The 18,441-nt window shown below is 33.2% G+C and overlaps 1 protein-coding gene across 1 annotated transcript in view; it reads right to left on the reverse strand.

The window, feature by feature from the left end:
* Nucleotides 1–4,511: 4,511 nt before the first annotated feature.
* Nucleotides 4,512–18,441, reverse strand: part of LOC138704211 (uncharacterized) — a 46,815-nt gene continuing 32,885 nt past the window's right edge. The window contains exons 5-6 of the mRNA XM_069832094.1: nt 15,714–15,838; nt 4,512–5,132 (exon numbers count right to left, since the gene is read on the reverse strand). Coding sequence (XP_069688195.1) covers nt 4,596–5,132; nt 15,714–15,838 — 662 coding nt within the window. The 3' untranslated portion in view covers nt 4,512–4,595. The remainder of the gene's footprint in view (nt 5,133–15,713; nt 15,839–18,441) is intronic.

Genomic DNA, 18,441 nt, shown 5'->3' on the forward strand with positions numbered 1-18,441 from the left:
TTTTATTATGCTATTATTATTATTTTTTTGTAATATGTTAGTATTCTGTTCTTTAACTTTTCGTTAAATTTTAGCTGTATACTTTGTGACCTGGTAGAGTGTAAGAGAAGGCTCTATGGCCTTAACTCTGCCAGTATAAATAAAGAATAAAGAATAATAATATGTTGGCGCGTGCCACAGTTTCTATAAGTCAACACTTTCATCTTGTTTGTGATGCAGTTGACGTTCTTTTCATGATTCAAAACTAGACCTCGATGACTGTTGAAAATCCTTTCCAGTGATAAAGATTTATACTACGATGACCTTTCTGAAAATTTAAATTATTTGTTCATTTATATATTTGATTTATTTTTACTGGTACTGACAGAGTTAAACTTTTGTCATCTAGTCTGCTCTCAAAAAATCTGAAAGTTAGAATTTATAAAACAGTTATATTACCGGTTGTTCTGTATGGTTGTGAAACTTGGACTCTCACTTTGAGGAAGGAACAGAGATTAAGGGTGTTTGAGAATAGTGTTCTTAGGAAAATATTTGGGGCTAAGCGGGATGAAGTTACAGGAGAATGGAGAAAGTTACACAACGCAGAACTGCACGCATTTTATTCTTCACCTGACATAATTAGGAACATTAAATGCAGACGTTTGAGATGAGCAGGGCATGTAGCACGTATGGGCGACTTCAGAAATGCATATAGAGTGTTAGTTGGGAGACCGGAGGGAAAAAGACCTTTGGGGAGGCCGAGACTTAGATTGGAGGACAATGTTAAAATGGATTTGAGGGTGGTGGAGTATGATGATAGAGAGTGGATTAATCTTTCTCAGGACAGGGACCAATGACGGGCTTATGTGAGGCCGACAATCTTCTTTGCAAATTAATATAAATGAGATCAATACAGAAAACAATGTAATAATAATAATAATAATAATAATAATAATAATAATAATAATAATAATAATAATAATAATAATAAGAGTAAGAGTAAAATGTAGATGTATTTAGTTACATGTAATTCTGGGAGTTAAACAATTATAATTTAGTGTTAAATAAGACTATTTAGGTCGAAGGAATGATTAACATAGGTACCCAAGAAAATTAATATTTGAGGAGAAAAATTCGCTCTGGCGCCGGGGATTGAACCCGGGTCCTTGGTTCTACGTACCAAGCGCTCTAACCACTGAGCTACGCCGAATTCAATCCACAACACCGGACCGAACCCTCCTCCTTCAATGTTTCCCTTTGTGGCTTGGTACGTTGAACCAAGAACCCGGGTTCGATCCCCGGCGCCGGAGCGAATTTTTCTCCTCAAATATTAATTGTCAATATTACAGATATTATTCTGTATGACAAATTAATAAATCTATAATACCGAAGGAAAGTTGATATATCTTAATATATAAAATTGAATGTGGGTATGTATGTATGTATGTATGTATGTATGTATGTATGTATGTATGTATGTTCTCTATACAAATCTACACGCTTTGACCGATATGTGCCAAAGTTTGCACATTTAACCTTCATAACCAGAAGAAGAACATTGTGCAAATGGAAGTTAAATTAATTAAATATATAAAAAATAAAAATAAATAGATCAAATATTCATGTATTATATTAAAATGCAAAATCTTCTACAGTCAATTGTTCTTTATTATTGTCTGTTGTATTCAACATCGACTTTCATGAGGCCTTGGAAATTTTAACACGAAATTAAATTACATTGTTGTTACACATCATGAAGGCTAAAACTAGATAATTCATGCAATAAGTATCTTTACGCAGTCCAGGACCGTATTATGAATTCCTCGATGCAGTTTTGTAGAGAGTGAGCAGACTGTTTTATCCAATTGAATTCTAGAATTCTTTCAAACTACAAGGATTGCTACCACATAATTTACTTAATATTGAATAGCCATAGTAGACCTACTATTGCGAAATATTGACTCACCAAAATTATGCACTAACAAGAATTTGTGTCAAAAACTCATGCGAAACGTAATATGAGTGGCAATATTAACTGGAAAAACGAAAGAAGATGATGTTTTTATCCCACGTATTGCTATTATAGCCATTCGATTTTAAGCAATTATTATAAGTTATAGTAATATTTGTGATAATATTACAATATTATAATATTGCAATAATAATAATATAGAGCCTATTTTACTGTTACTGTTAACCCGTCTCTTATTAATAAGTTATGGTCACTAATGACTTGGCCGTTTATAGAAAAATATGATTTTCTGTTGTGGTAGTGTTCTACATTGCCTTCTCCAGGAGAGTGAATTCTGATGAGTATAGTCTCCGCTACTGCAAAACACCCTGAAATCCATGTATTTGATAGAATCCATCCGTTACAGATTGTAGTTTGGCCTTGAAGGAAATTAAATATATTGTGGGCAGAAAGGCTTAATAATGCATAATGCCGTGGTACGATAAATATTATCATCAATCACAATGTTAAATATCTTAAATATCACTGTAGCATAAGGTCTTTATGTTGTTAAAACTCTATTCATAGGTGAGATGGAATTATTTCGATTAGTCAGTTTCTTTGGATATTAGTGGCACTTTCTTTAATATCCGTCACTAGGGAGGAGAAAACATAAGTAAATATGGTTCGTGTTGGTTTTATATAGTTCCCTTGCCGAGGTCTCCGATAAGCCTAATAAACAGTTTATTTAGAAATAGACCAAAATTTAAAGCCCGGGCAACGCCGGGTAATTTTTAGCTAGTTGAAAATAAAAATCATATTCTACAATAGTTATTTTTGAAGAAACATCATATTCTAGTGAGTGTAGTCTCTACGCAAGGTAGAGCTAAAACGTAATACGCTGCAAAGGCTTAGTAATCTTTATAAATGTTCGTGCAATAGGAGAAAAGTAAATAAATAAATTAGGATTGATGGAGATTGGAAACGGAAAGGTGTTAAAATTTTTGGTAATAATAACCGATAAAGATGATGATGATGGAGTCCATAAAATTGTTTAAAAATATGCAATTTTTTTCTCGTAGAGTATGTAATTTATGACCAGGTTTTGTTGCGGAAAAGTCCGGTTGTGCTCATTGGCCAAGATAATAATTAAAGAACTGAAAAATACAGATAAACAATGAAGATGACAGGAGAATCTTCGAATCCCTATAATTGCATGAAATGTTTATGCTGTTCGTGATTGTTATTGTGAGCATGGTTGGGATTGTAAAGTGTTTGGAATTTGAAATAAAAGTTTGATATTTCTTTTCATTTCTGTCTTCATACTCCCTGCATTTAATTTCAACAAGGCGGAGCCTTCTCGTTAACTACTTCATAATCGCTTCCTCATTCCTTCCTCATGCCTAGTCTAGAGACAACAATGCAATTGATAGTCGAAACGATTCATACATCAATATGACGCCAATGAGTTGTTTGAAATTGTAATGAATAATGATATGTCATTAGAGAGAATTGGATTCATTTGGAAATTAATACCACAGTTAAGTAGTTTAGAATTAGATTATGTTAAATTAACTATTTCTCTCCATTACTCCGCGCATTTGTGTACAAATAATAATGAATTCATTATAATGTCACTTTCGTTTCTCCTTCGTGTTTCATCACGGCTGGCTAGATTCGAAATAATTTTGTTTTAAATACAACATAATTTCAGTCATCCAAGATCTACTGTAATTATTGACGTCACCGTATTAACAGAAAAAGTCATCAGATTTCTGGAATACTAAGTGATAAACGTTTCAGATTAAAAAAGAAAGAATGGAAAGTAAATATAAAAGGGAAGAATAGTATGATAAAGGAAGAAATAAATGAATAGAGCAAAGAAAAAATAAATCGAAATAATGCTAAGAATATGTAGATAAAAGAAAATACATAAATAAGGAAAAAAAGAAAGAATAAATATAAAAGGACATATAAGATAGAGAAAAGAAGAAAATCAGAAGAAAAGGATTAGGCTATCAAAAAAAAAAAAAAAAGAACTGATTATAAACTTTGTTTTAGTAGGTTATTTTACGACGCTTTATCAACATCTTAAATTATTTAGCGTCTGAATGAAATGAAGGTGAAGTGAGTCAAGTGAGTCCGGGGTCCAGCACCGATATTTACACAGCATTTGGTCATATCGGGTTGAGGGAAAACTGCGGAAAAAACCTCACCCAGGTAACTTGCCCCGACCGGGTCGAACCCGGGCCACCTCGTTTCACGGCCAGACGCGCTAACCGTTACTCCAAAGGTGTCTGATTATGAATGGAGAAAGAAAGAGAAGAGAAAAGAAGAAAAAATAGCCTAAATGAAGGAAGAAAGGATAAGAAATGGGAAAAGAAAGAGGGGAAAAAGAAGAAGTTTATGAATAGAACGAAGAGGGAAAGGAAGAAATAGGGAAGAAGGAGGGAGAAAGAAAGCTATGAAGAAGAGAGAAGCGATGGAAGTAAAATATGGAGTATGAAAGAAATAAAAAGGAAACAAAAAAGAATGAAAAAAGGGATAAAGAAAGAAATATAATTGAATGAAAGACATGTAATATGTTACGTATAGTGTTTATTTAAGACGTACTGAAATAAATACATTTTAAATAAAGTTGTGGCGATGTTAACGACCCAACTATTTAGTAAGCGTAGTTGATACCATAGGCGTTGCTGTAAGAAAGATGAGCCACGGCGGGGGCGGCAGAGTAGGCGACGCCGAGACCAGCGACGGCGGGGGCGGCATAGGCGGCGGCGCCGTAGGCGGGGGCGTAGGCACCGTGGTAAGCAGCGACGGCGGGGGCAGCGTGGTAAGCAGCCACAGCGGGGGCGGCGTGGTAAGCAGCGACGGCGGGGGCGGCGTAGGCGGGAGCGGCGTAGGCGGCGGCTACGGGGGCGTGGTAGGCGGCGACGGCAGGGGCGTGGTAGGCGAGGGCGTCGTTGCTCACACGGACGTCAGACTTGCGGACGCTGGAGTAGGGGGTATCGATGGTCTTGGAGTAGGTGGACACCTGTCCCAGGTTGCCGTAGCTCCTCAGGATGTTGGAGTGCTGGGAGGTGATGGCGGGGGTGGAGACGGCTGCGGCGTAGCCCAGAGCGGGAGCGGCGTAACCCACGGCGGCGGGAGCTGAAAGGAATCCTGCGTTGGCGACAGCCACGAGGGCGGCGAGGATCACGTACTGGAACAGAAAATATTACCGTGTAATAATCTGATCTCCTCTAGCGAGATATTAACCTTTGCTTCACTGTGGTCTTTGCGAGACAGTGACAATTTGGAAAATATTTGCAACACAATCGAGTGATCTATCGAAAACAACTGGTCTGTATTTCACACTATACTCCAGAAATTAAGAAAATATTTTGAATACAGCCTATTGATCCATGGAAAACAACTGGTCTGTATTTCACACTCTACTCCAGAAATTAAGAAAATATTTTGAATACAATCAGTTGATCCATGGAAAACAACTGGTCTGTATTTCACACTCTACTCCAGAAATTAAGAAAATATTTTGAATACAGTCAGTTGATCCATGGAAAACAACTGGTCTGTATTTCACACTCTACTCCAGAAATTAAGAAAATATTTTGAATACAGTCAGTTGATCCATGGAAAACAACTGGTCTGTATTTCACACTCTACTCCAGAAATTAAGAAAATATTTTGAATACAGCCTATTGATCCATGGAAAACAACTGGTCTGTATTTCACACTCTACTCCAGAAATTAAGAAAATATTTTGAATACAGTCAGTTGATCCATGGAAAACAACTGGTCTGTATTTCGTATTATACTCCAGAAATTAAGAAAATATTTTGAATACAGCCTATTGATCCATGGAAAACAACTGGTCTGTATTTCACACTCTACTCCAGAAATTAAGAAAATATTTTGAATACAGTCAGTTGATCCATGGAAAACAACTGGTCTGTATTTCGTATTATACTCCAGAAATTAAGAAAATATTTTGAATACAGCCTATTGATCCATGGAAAACAACTGATCTGTATTTCGTATTATACTCCAGAAATTAAGAAAATATTTTGAATACAGTCAGTTGATCCATGGAAAACAACTGGTCTGTATTTCACACTCACTCCAGAAATTAAGAAAATATTTTGAATACAGTCAGTTGATCCATGGAAAACAACTGGTCTGTATTTCGTACTGTACTCCATAAATGAATTGACATGCACCTGTAACTTACTTAGTAACTTAAGGGGTGAGAAGTCTCAGAATGGAGTATATTAGTAGTAAGCCACCGCGTTGTCTGCTTTTAATTTGGGTTACAAAAGGCGAGCTCATAATTTCTCAGCACTAGAGCAAGTGAACAACTTCAAATACTTGGGATGTACAGTGACGTGAGCTGTAGCCAGGAAGTCAAAAGGAGGATAGCAATGGTAAAGGAAGCCTTTAATAGAAAAAGAAACATCTGCGGAAATCTGGAAAAAGAACTAAGGAAGAGACTAGTGAAATTCTTCGTATGAAGTGTGGCATTGTATGAGGCAGAAACATGGACATTACGATGAAGCGAAGAGAAGCGAATAGAAGCTCTTGAAATGTGGATATGGAAAATGGAACGTGTGAAATGGACAGACAGAATAAGAAACGAAGCTGTGTTGGAAAGAGTGGGTGAAGAAAGAATGGTGCTGAAACTGATCAGAAAGAGGAAAAGGAATTGGTTGGGTCACTGACTGAGAATAAACTGCCTACTGAAGGATGCACTGGAAGGAATGGTGAACGAGAGAAGAGTTCGGGGCACTCGTAAAAGAAATAACTAGGCTACTGTTCATCTTATTCATAACACACAACTGCTCTTGAGTCGCTTTGTAACCGAGATATGGTACAACACGCTTCCATTTAGTAGTCAAGACGCAAGTTTTCTGATGACCACTGATATTCTTGTAAGAAATTACCTAAAATACTCTCCCATAAATTTGAAATATTTAAAGTATTCTTTGAAGTAAAAATCCTTGTCAAATCTCTCTGCTGATCAGAAATGTGAACCAGTTGCCTCGTACAATATTTCGCCAGCCAGTCTCAGTAATTTAAAAATAATTACTGTAAAACCTGTTTAAGTAATTGATCTCTTCGAATGCAAATATTTGACTTTTATTCAAGAAATTCGTTTCATGATAGTTGATTGACTAGTAAATCAGTGTATGTTACTGAACAACAAGGTAATGGCATATCTTTCAGCATCCTTAAATTACCGTTCTTTCTTAAAACATCTTCAGTACCGATATATCAGAAATATTAACCATTTTACAATAAAAACAATTATTAAAAAACTATTATCCAACTGATCCATCGAGTACAACATTTCCTGGTTTTACTTTTGTAATCAAGAGATGCACCTGATGATGGTTTACTAGTAAAGTAGTGAATATTATTGAGAAAGTAAAAAATTAATAACTTTGTTTTAATTTGAGATCAAGAGATGGCATCAGATGATGGTTTACTTGTAAAGTAGTGAATATTATTGAGAAAGTAAAAAATTAATAACTTTGTTTTAATTTGAGATCAAGAGATGGCACCTGATGATGGTTTACTTGTAAAGTAGTGAATATTATTGAGAAAGTAAAAAAATTAATAACTTTGTTTTAATTTGAGATCAAGAGATGGCATCAGATGATGGTTTACTAGTAAAGTAGTGAATATTATTGAGAAAGTAAAAAAATTAATAACTTTGTTTTAATTTGAGATCAAGAGATGGCATCAGATGATGGTTTGCTTGTAAAGTAGTGAATATTATTGAGAAAGTAAAAAAATTAATAACTTTGTTTTAATTTGAGATCAAGAGATGGCATCTGATGATGGTTTATTTGTAAAGTAGTGAATATTATCGAGAAAGTAAAAATTAATAACTTTGTTTTAATTTGAGATCAAGAGATGGCATCAGATGATGGTTTACTTGTAAAGTAGTGAATATTATCGAGAAAGTAAAAAATTAATAACTTTGTTTTAATTTGAGATCAAGAGATGGCATCAGATGATGGTTTACTTGTAAAGTAGTGAATATTATTGAGAAAGTAAAAAATTAATAACTTTGTTTTAATTTGAGATCAAGAGATGGCATCATATGATGGTTTACTTGTAAAGTAGTGAATATTATTGAGAAAGTAAAAAATTAATAACTTTGTTTTAATTTGAGATCAAGAGATGGCATCAGATGATGGTTTACTTGTAAAGTAGTGAATATTATTGAGAAAGTAAAAAATTAATAACTTTGTTTTAATTTGAGATCAAGAGATGGCATCAGATGATGGTTTACTTGTAAAGTAGTGAATATTATTGAGAAAGTAAAAAATTAATAACTTTGTTTTAATTTGAGATCAAGAGATGGCATCAGATGATGGTTTACTTGTAAAGTAGTGAATATTATTGAGAAAGTAAAAAAAAAATAACTTTGTTTTAATTTGAGATCAAGAGATGGCATCAGATGATGGTTTACTTGTAAAGTAGTGAATATTATTGAGAAAGTAAAAAATTAATAACTTTGTTTTAATTTGAGATCAAGAGATGGCATCAGGTGATGGTTTACTTGTAAAGTAGTGACTATTATAGAGAAAGTAAAAAATTAATAACTTTGTTTTAATTTGAGATCAAGAGATGGCATCTGATGATGGTTTACTTGTAAAGTAGTGAATATTATTGAGAAAGTAAAAAATTAATAACTTTGTTTTAATTTGAGATCAAGAGATGGCATCAGATGATGGTTTACTTGTAAAGTAGTGAATATTATTGAGAAAGTAAAAAATTAATAACTTTGTTTTAATTTGAGATCAAGAGATGGCATCAGGTGATGGTTTACTTGTAAAGTAGTGACTATTATAGAGAAAGTAAAAAATTAATAACTTTGTTTTAATTTGAGATCAAGAGATGGCATCTGATGATGGTTTACTTGTAAAGTAGTGAATATTATTGAGAAAGTAAAAAATTAATAACTTTGTTTTAATTTGAGATCAAGAGATGGCATCTGATGGTGGTTTACTTGTAAAGTAGTGAAGGTTATTGAGAAAGTAATACATTAATAACTTTGTTTTAATTTGAGATCAAGAGATGGCATCTGATGGTGGTTTACTTGTAAAGTAGTGAATATTACTGAGAAAGTAATACATTAATAACTTTGATTTAATTTGAGATCAAGAGATGGCATCAGATGATGGTTTACTTGTAAAGTAGTGAATATTATTCAGAAGTAATACATTAATAACTTTGTTTTAATTTGAGATCAAGAGATGGCACCTGATGATGGTTTACTAGTAAAGTAGTGAATATTATTGAGAAAGTAAAAAATTAATAACTTTGTTTTAATTTGAGATCAAGAGATGGCATCTGATGATGGTTTACTTGTAAAGTAGTGAATATTATTGAGAAAGTAAAAAAATTAATAACTTTGTTTTAATTTGAGATCAAGAGATGGCATCAGATGATGGTTTACTTGTAAAGTAGTGAATATTATTGAGAAACTAAAAAAATTAATAACTTTGTTTTAATTTGAGATCAAGAGATGGCATCAGATGATGGTTTACTAGTAAAGTAGTGAATATTATTGAGGAAGTAAAAAAATTAATAACTTTGTTTTAATTTGAGATCAAGAGATGGCATCTGATGATGGTTTATTTGTAAAGTAGTGAATATTATCGAGAAAGTAAAAAATTAATAACTTTGTTTTAATTTGAGATCAAGAGATGGCATCTGATGATGGTTTGCTTGTAAAGTAGTGAATATTATTGAGAAAGTAAAAAAATTAATAACTTTGTTTTAATTTGAGATCAAGAGATGGCATCTGATGATGGTTTATTTGTAAAGTAGTGAATATTATCGAGAAAGTAAAAAATTAATAACTTTGTTTTAATTTGAGATCAAGAGATGGCATCAGATGATGGTTTACTTGTAAAGTAGTGAATATTATCGAGAAAGTAAAAATTTAATAACTTTGTTTTAATTTGAGATCAAGAGATGGCATCTGATGATGGTTTACTTGTAAAGTAGTGAATATTATTGAGAAAGTAAAAAATTAATAACTTTGTTTTAATTTGAGATCAAGAGATGGCATCAGATGATGGTTTACTTGTAACGTAGTGAATATTATTGAGAAAGTAAAAAATTAATAACTTTGTTTTAATTTGAGATCAAGAGATGGCATCATATGATGGTTTACTTGTAAAGTAGTGAATATTATTGAGAAAGTAAAAAATTAATAACTTTGTTTTAATTTGAGATTAAGAGATGGCATCAGATGATGGTTTACTTGTAAAGTAGTGAATATTATTGAGAAAGTAAAAAATTAATAACTTTGTATTAATTTGAGATCAAGAGATGGCATCTGATGATGGTTTACTTGTAAAGTAGTGAATATTATTGAGAAAGTAATATATTAATATCTTTTTTTAATTTGAGATCAAGAGATGGCATCTGATGATGGTTTACTTGTAAAGTAGTGAATATTATTCAGAAGTAATACATTAATAACTTTGTTTTAATTTGAGATCAAGACGATGATGGTTTACTTGTAAAGTAGTGAATATTATTGAGAAAGTTAAAATTTAATAACTTTGTTTTAATTTGAGATCAAGATGATGATGGTTTACTTGTAAAGTAGTGATTATGGTTGAGAAAGTAATACATTAATACCTTTGTTTTAATTTGAAATATCTTCAAGCGTCTTCTTAAATAACATTAAGTTGTAAATGAATTTAAATCATTTGTATTACTATAACAATACTAAACAATCTTCTATAAGGATTATAGCAATTTGCAAGTAATTACTGCAAAATGAATTTTTGATCAAGTAATACATAAAGACAACAGTTCTTTATTTTATGTCTTACACAAGAAATGACTTGATAATTCCATCATGAATAGTTAAAAGACCAAGCAATGAAGGGCAATTCACTTGTAAAACTGTGCATGTGTATGTGAGAATTTAAGTCGTTACAGCATAAGTTAAAAACCTTGTCCTCATTGTTCATTCAGTTTTTCCTGGCACAATGGAGATATTATAGCTAAAATATTTTGAGTAGATTAAAAAAAAATTGTTCTATATTTCTATCGCTATGTCATACGCAATAAACTGCCATAACTTATTCTCTTGAACTATATTAATCTTGAATCTTCAATGTAGTTTAGAATATCTTGAAGTTGATTCTTAATTGATATTGTTTTTATTTATATGCAATTTTGATACAGAGGTTATTTAGGAGTGATGATATGATTATATAAATAATCATAACGAAGTAATGCTAGATTTAGAATTTCTCAAGATTTTAATAAAGGAGAAGAAATCTGATAGGCTAAACGAGGTTTGAGTAGAATTATAACGAAATTATTATCGCTTGAAGGTACCATAAAAAGAAAATTAGTGTAGCTTGGATGTATCTTAAGGAGATTTTCACGACAAAAAATTCCTACAAGGACATTATTTACTGTGCAGGGTCATGACGATGAAGAGGAAAAAGATATTGGCCGAAAAATGTAGATGAATTGACTAAAACAAAAAACCTTTTGTGAAGAAAAAGCGAGTCACACAGGAAAAAACATGACATATCTTTCAGCGCCCTCAAATTACCGTTCTTTCTTAAAACATCTCCAGTACCGATGTATCAGAGATATTAACCATTTTACAATGAAAACAATTATTACAAAACTGACTATTGTCCAACTGATCCATCGAGTACAACATTTCCTAGTTTTACTTTTGTAATCAAGAGATGGCATCTGATGATGGTTTACTTGTAAGGTAGTGAATATTATTGAGAAAGCAATACATTAATAACATTGTTTTAATTTGAAATATCTTCAAGCATCTTCTTAAATAACATTGTTTTAAATCTGTTTAAATTTTCTGTATTGCTGTAACAAGTACTAAACAACAATCTTCGATAAGGATTATAGCAATTTGCAAATAATTACTGTAAAATCAATTCTTGATCAACTATTACATCAACGACAACGTTCTTTATTTTATGTCGTACTCAAGAAATAACGTGATAACTCTTTCATGAATAGTTGAAAGCTCAAGCCATGTTATGATGGGTGATTCACTTGTAAAACAGTATATGTTTGTGTGAGAAATTTAAGTTTTTACATTAAACACAGAAAAAATTGAAGATTTATGATTGAGAATGTTTATCTAATTGACGCGATGTAAAGTGTTATTATTATTATTATTATTATTATTATTATTATTATTATTATTATTATTATTAGGAACTTAAAATCCAGACGTTTGAGATGGGCTGGGCATGTAGCACGTATGGGCGAATCCAGAAATGCATATAGAGTGTTAGTTGGGAGACCGGAGGGAAAAAGACCTTTAGGGAGGCCGAGACGTAGATGGGAGGATAATATTAAAATGGATTTGAGAGAGGTGGTGTGTGATGATAGAGACTGGATTAATCTTGCACAGGATAGGGACCGATGCGATGGCGGGCTTATGTGAGGGCGGCAATAAACCTGCGGGTTCCTTAAAAGCCATTTGTAAGTAAGTAAGTATTATTATTATTATTGTTATTATTATTATTATTATTATCATTATTATTATTATTATTATTTTGTTATTATTGTGCTTCGTGGCAATGCATTCTTATTCTCAATATCCCTTCCACACATCGAATACAGAATTCAACTGTCGTAAATTTACTTTCAACTTTTTATTCATTAGCCAAGTTTCTGGACCATACAACACTACTATGGTTAAAACCACGTAGAAATTCAATTGGGTGCTCTTCTTGACATTATATCGCAATGTCATTGTTATTGCTTTATGCATTTTTCACACTCTCTCTGTTCCAAAATATGGTATAGAATATTGTCATTAATTCTGTTCCAAATTATGGTACACATTTGTTAAAGTTCTCAGTAATATAATGCAACTTTAATACATCTTCTGGATACTTATTTGTTTTTGACAAATTAACATAAGAAAAACATAAAAATAAGGTACATTTCATTCTGTGTGATGTCAAATTAATAAAAGAAAAAACAAACATTGTTTTGATAGAGGACTGTTGAGTCTTATATGTTTTATTCAAAACTGACTGGGTTGGTGTTACGTTTTCTGCAACAGGAACACCATAGCAGGTGCCCATTTGATTTCTGTTCATAACGAGCTATTTAAATATTATAGTTTGATGCATTGCAGAAGATTAGAAACATTCACAACTGCACTGTCTGATAGTCCCTTCACTACTGAACAGAATATCACGCAGCGAAACATTTCGTGCGCGCATGCGCAATAATAAAACTTATTTTGTTTGTTACTATACCATATTTTGGAACGGAGGGAGTATTTCACTAATTTTTTTTTTTGTTTATGTCGCTATCATACTCAAATTATGTGTTACATGCCGAATAATTAAAGTGGTTTTCTTGTTATGTTATTTGCAACGAGTGGTCTTCTGATTATATTTTTAGAAAATAAGATTTGTACGTTGTAATCCACTAAGATACTATAAGACTTGAGTTGGCTGCTTATGGACAAGTTTAGGTGTGTACAACAAATCTAACATACGAGTACAGTTCAGTAATTAATTCTGAGTCGTTTTAGAGGTTCTCTTAAGAATCTTAAATAACTCAATGTCTTCCTTACTACGCAGTCAATACTAGAACAAAATTTCAGAATTCCTAGAAAATGTCCAGGATTTGGTTTTGGTTTATAATATCTTCTCTAAGTGAGTACAAACGACTCAGAAAGTATTTGTAAGATTCATTGCTATAGAAAACGTATATCTTTTCTATATGTTTAAATTTTCATAACAATAATAACTTTTTAATAATAATAATAATAATAATATATTCACATTACAAGTCATTTGAAATGTATAACATTATCGATACGTACATTTAAAATGTTCAGTCATTTCATTAGATCTCTAACAAGTAAACATTCTCATGGAGGCACCATGTTAAAAATGTCTTTCCCTGAGGCCGTTTACAGAAAGAAAACACAATTTCATGTAAAGATTTATTGGAACAGATACAGCAATTGTCGAGTCATTTTTCAACATATTCCTCACAAGAAAAGAGACATCTGTCATACCGTTGGATCAACTTTTGTATCCCTGTGTCGTAGAAGTCTGCCCTCTGGGATCGGAACCATCAGGAAAAAAATATTGTTGTCAGAAGACTTTGATTATTGCTTGATGTCTTAAACCCGACAGAAATTACCACAAAACTAAATCACAATGTGCTTGTTGGTGTTGTACTATAACTTCGAACTCAATGTTGCAGACATCAAGTGTAGACTTTGTAGGTTACAAGACACCGCCTACCGTGTATTCTACAAATTAGATTCCTTCAGGCTCAGAAATTATCAATTAAATGACTCGATAAATTTCAAGTTGTAACAGAAATGTTGACAGGACGCTGTACTCGTAGAAAATAGATGCACAGGACGGAACCATATACTATAAACTCCAGGTTTATAGACTTTGTAAGATACAGAATGAGATTTCTGACATCTATATATATCATTTGAACTGGTAATGGAAATTACGGGAAAACGGCTGAACGGATTTTAATAAATTATCCCTCATTTTGAAGCTTGGAACTCAAAGTTTTTCAGAAAAATGGTAGTTTTCAGTGAAATGTCAATTTTTAAACATAATTTTTACTATTTTCCATAATCCATCTGTCGTTAGTTTTGAGAACTAGCTAATTGCATTTTAGAATAAAACAAAACACACACTACAGTAAACAATATTACACGAAGGTCATGATTTACAAGAATGCTGACATATTTAGTGCTCAAATTAAATTGGTTATTAAAAACTTAACTTACTAAAAATAATTTACAGGTTCGATTCTGTGGTGTGTAATTTTCTGGGTACAGCTGTCTATTGGATATTAAAAATTACAAAACTTGAGGTGGTTTGATGACATTATTACTATTAGAAATGAAATATTATTGTAGTTAATGCCATGACGTGACTATTTTTCATTAATTATACATATTAATGCTATATTGATGATATGAAAGTGAAACGTTTTGGGGTTATATAAGTAGATGTAGAGAATAACTTAAATTAGATTTTGATTTCTATATTTTACTGAGTGGCGGCTATATAGTATATATAGTATATGTTACTGAAAGCTATAAAACTTGCGTAAGATAATAATATTATTAAAAATCAAATATTTTTATAGTTATTAATCAAGTGGGGTTGGGTCTTTTTCGTATATTTAATGGCGGTGTGGTGTAGGTATTTATATGCGTGGTTCTCTTCAGTATTGGCTCGAGAGAGAGAGTATCTTTCATTATTATGGAAGCAAATAACTTTCAGAATGTCTGGTATTCTTCATTGAAAATAAATCTGAGAAATGTTTATTTGAACGTCTAATGAACTTAGTTTGCAGCATTTGTTGCACAAGCCACTAGTAATATTATATAAATAATGTTCATAAAGTCCCAAAACATAATTCGTATATTCCGGCCGAAGAATCCTATAGAAGAAATTTTGAGTGCGTTCCTTGGTGTTCATGAAGTTTTAAGATCAGTTTAATGAACGCCAAAAAGGTTGCAATGTGAGCGCACTAACACTGAAGTTTTGAGAGCCTGTCTAAGAAAGTTATATTTGTGTTTCTATTTCAATACTTAAATTTGATTTCTTTTTCTACAATATAGTGCAATATACCACGATCACTCAAAAGTATCAGTAAACAAAATGAGTATTTTGGCTCTTATGCAATATACTAACTGCAGGTGAACCTGACGTCACAGAAAACAGTTCTCGATGTGATGTATTGAGCTCACCTTGAGTGCCATTGCTTGCAATGAGATGCTGTGATCACTACTGGATATACACTTCTGATTTGGCAGTGGCCATACCCACTTATATATGCCAGCAGTCCTATGCAAAATTGTCAACACTTGCAAAACTAGTAAAGGTGTTTGAACTTTCACTTTTAAAAACCAGAATTAACACACTGGACTGATCAAATTTATAATGCAACGTTGTCAATTTTAACTTCCAATGTCATTGGTCAGTGCTTTAAAATTTAGCACTAATTACTAAGATTAACGTGCTAAACACCAGCGAGTGCCCAATAACAGCATAAAATATAATAATACTTATAATAAGTAATTAATAATTGTGCAAGTTATAAATTTAAGATAAAAAATTGTCATAATTATTCTGATATAAATCGTCACTTTTAATGCACCTGGAGACAGTGGAAAGAAATGTAGAATTTTTTGTAATAATTATTAGGTTCACGCTTAAGTTCGTTGCATTTTTGTTTGTCGTCAGAACACTCGTTGCTAGGAGATTGTTTATCGTTTTTCATTTGTTATTTGTAGTGTTGTACTTGTACAGTAAATATGTCTTGAATTTTGCATATTTTAAGAAAATGTCTGCTATTTATTGTGGCTAAAGAAGATGGAATATCAAGTGAAAGAAAAGAACATTTCCGACGTATTCTTCTATTTGAGTTTAATAGAGGAACAAAGGCAGCGGAAGCGACTCGAGACATTTATGCCCTGTACAAGAAGAACGTCATCGGAAAAAGCATTACAAGAAAATGATTCTTTCGTTTCACTACACAACACCTAGTAAAAACGTTAGTGTACATCTACAGAAGATGATTTTATGTGTCTGGTAGGATGAAGAAGGCGTCGTGTAGTACGAATTGTGTCCACGCCTGTGGAGTAACGGTTAGCGAAACCAGGTGGCCCGGGTTCGATTCCCGGTTGGGGCAAGTTACATCGTTGAGGTTTTTTTTCCTGGATTTTCTCTCAACCCAATGTGAGCAAATGCTGGGTAACTATCGGTGCTGGATAGACACCGGCAAATCAGGCAAGACTCACGCCCGTAACTGCTTGCCGTCAGGCTTCGGTTCAGGTGACGCTACAAAGGAAGTTAACTTTTAAGACTGAATCCATTCAGCCCGGGTTTTATAGGTTCAGTCCAGGCCGGACACAAGATAGCCTGCCTGTTTGCTCGTATTATAAGGTAGAGTGACTTGCATTCACGGAAGCCAGTCTGCGCTGGTTAAGATGAAACAGTACTAGTTTGAAATCTAAGTTCGTTGACTATTTAGTCACTTCAAAAAATCTTTTTTTTTTATGGTCCAACACGGCAGAAAATTGTTGATTAAAGAAATATAGTTTTACAATTTATTGCACTACAGAATTTCGTAAAATAATAAGATAAATATTATACATTTCATTTTTCTGCAAAGTGTATCTGACTCAAGAAATAACGGCAGATAATTCTTGATTAAAGAAACACAGTTTTACGATTTATTGCGCTCCAGAATTTCATAAAATAATAAGACAATATTATACATTTCATATTCCTGCAAAGTGTATCTGACTCAACAAAATAGTAACATTTCGTAACTTGTGACTAGAAGGGAAGGGAAGGGAAGGGAAGGGAAGGGAAGGGAAGGGAAGGGAAGGGAAGGGAAGGGAAGGGAAGGGAAGGGAATATGTTGAAAAGATATAGGTAACAATTATTATGAATATCAACAACTATTATTAGAAAAATATTTCATTTTAACTTTTTCCTTATCAACAATTAAAAGCCTCATGAATACCTGTAAAATGTATAAAAGTTTTTCTTTCTTCAGATTATTGATTTGCTATTTAAATTCTGAGGGACAGATTTCTTTTTATTTATGAAGCTGAAAGTTTGAATGGTTTGCATTAAATTTATATTACTACGATGAAAAGGAAAGTGCAAGTAATTTATAATAACTGTTGGCATTTAATAGATATTATGTTGACGAGAAATAGTTTTCTTTGTCTTTATTAACGGTACGTTTCAAAAGACTACAAGTTTCAGTAGTTTGTCTATATCCGTAGGCTTCTTGTCAGGTTTGAATGACTTGGTTGATATTTATCATGCATCTGAAAGCAGCACAGTGTGGCGCAGGTCGGCGGAACCCAACAGTCCTTTCGGGTCACTCTTAGGACTGTTTGGGAGTCACGTGCAACCACACTGCCTGTCTGCTTGTGAGGGAAGGTTGCAAGCGGGCGAACGATACAAAGCGTAAGCCCGCTCACGGACGTAAACAGTCACGGGCAAGCCTGAAAGAGATTTTGCCTGTCTCTGGTGCTGGACCCCGGACTCATTTCACCGGCACTATCACCTTTACCTCATTCAGACGCTAAATAACCTACTAAAAAAACTACGAGTTGCTTCCCAGGAATGTAGCCATAACTGCTGACATTTATTGCCAACAACTCAGACGCCTTGAGGCCACAATTGAAGAAAACTGACCTGAAAGACTACATCAAGTGCTGCTGTAACACGATAATGCACGCCTGCAGCTACCCAGGAGCTAGGCTGGGAAGTGGTTCCACATCCCCATATTTTCCCGAACTTGTGCCCTCAGATTTTCATATTTTCCGTTCTATATATCGAACAGTCCTCGACGGAATTTCTTTGGAAAACCAGCAGATTTGAATAATTTCAAGGGAAAAATGTTCCGGGGCCGGGTATCGATCCCGGGACCTCTGGTTGAACGTACCAGCACTC

Source organism: Periplaneta americana, chromosome 8 (assembly GCF_040183065.1).
Source record: "Periplaneta americana isolate PAMFEO1 chromosome 8, P.americana_PAMFEO1_priV1, whole genome shotgun sequence".
Lineage (NCBI taxonomy): Eukaryota > Metazoa > Arthropoda > Insecta > Blattodea > Blattidae > Periplaneta > Periplaneta americana.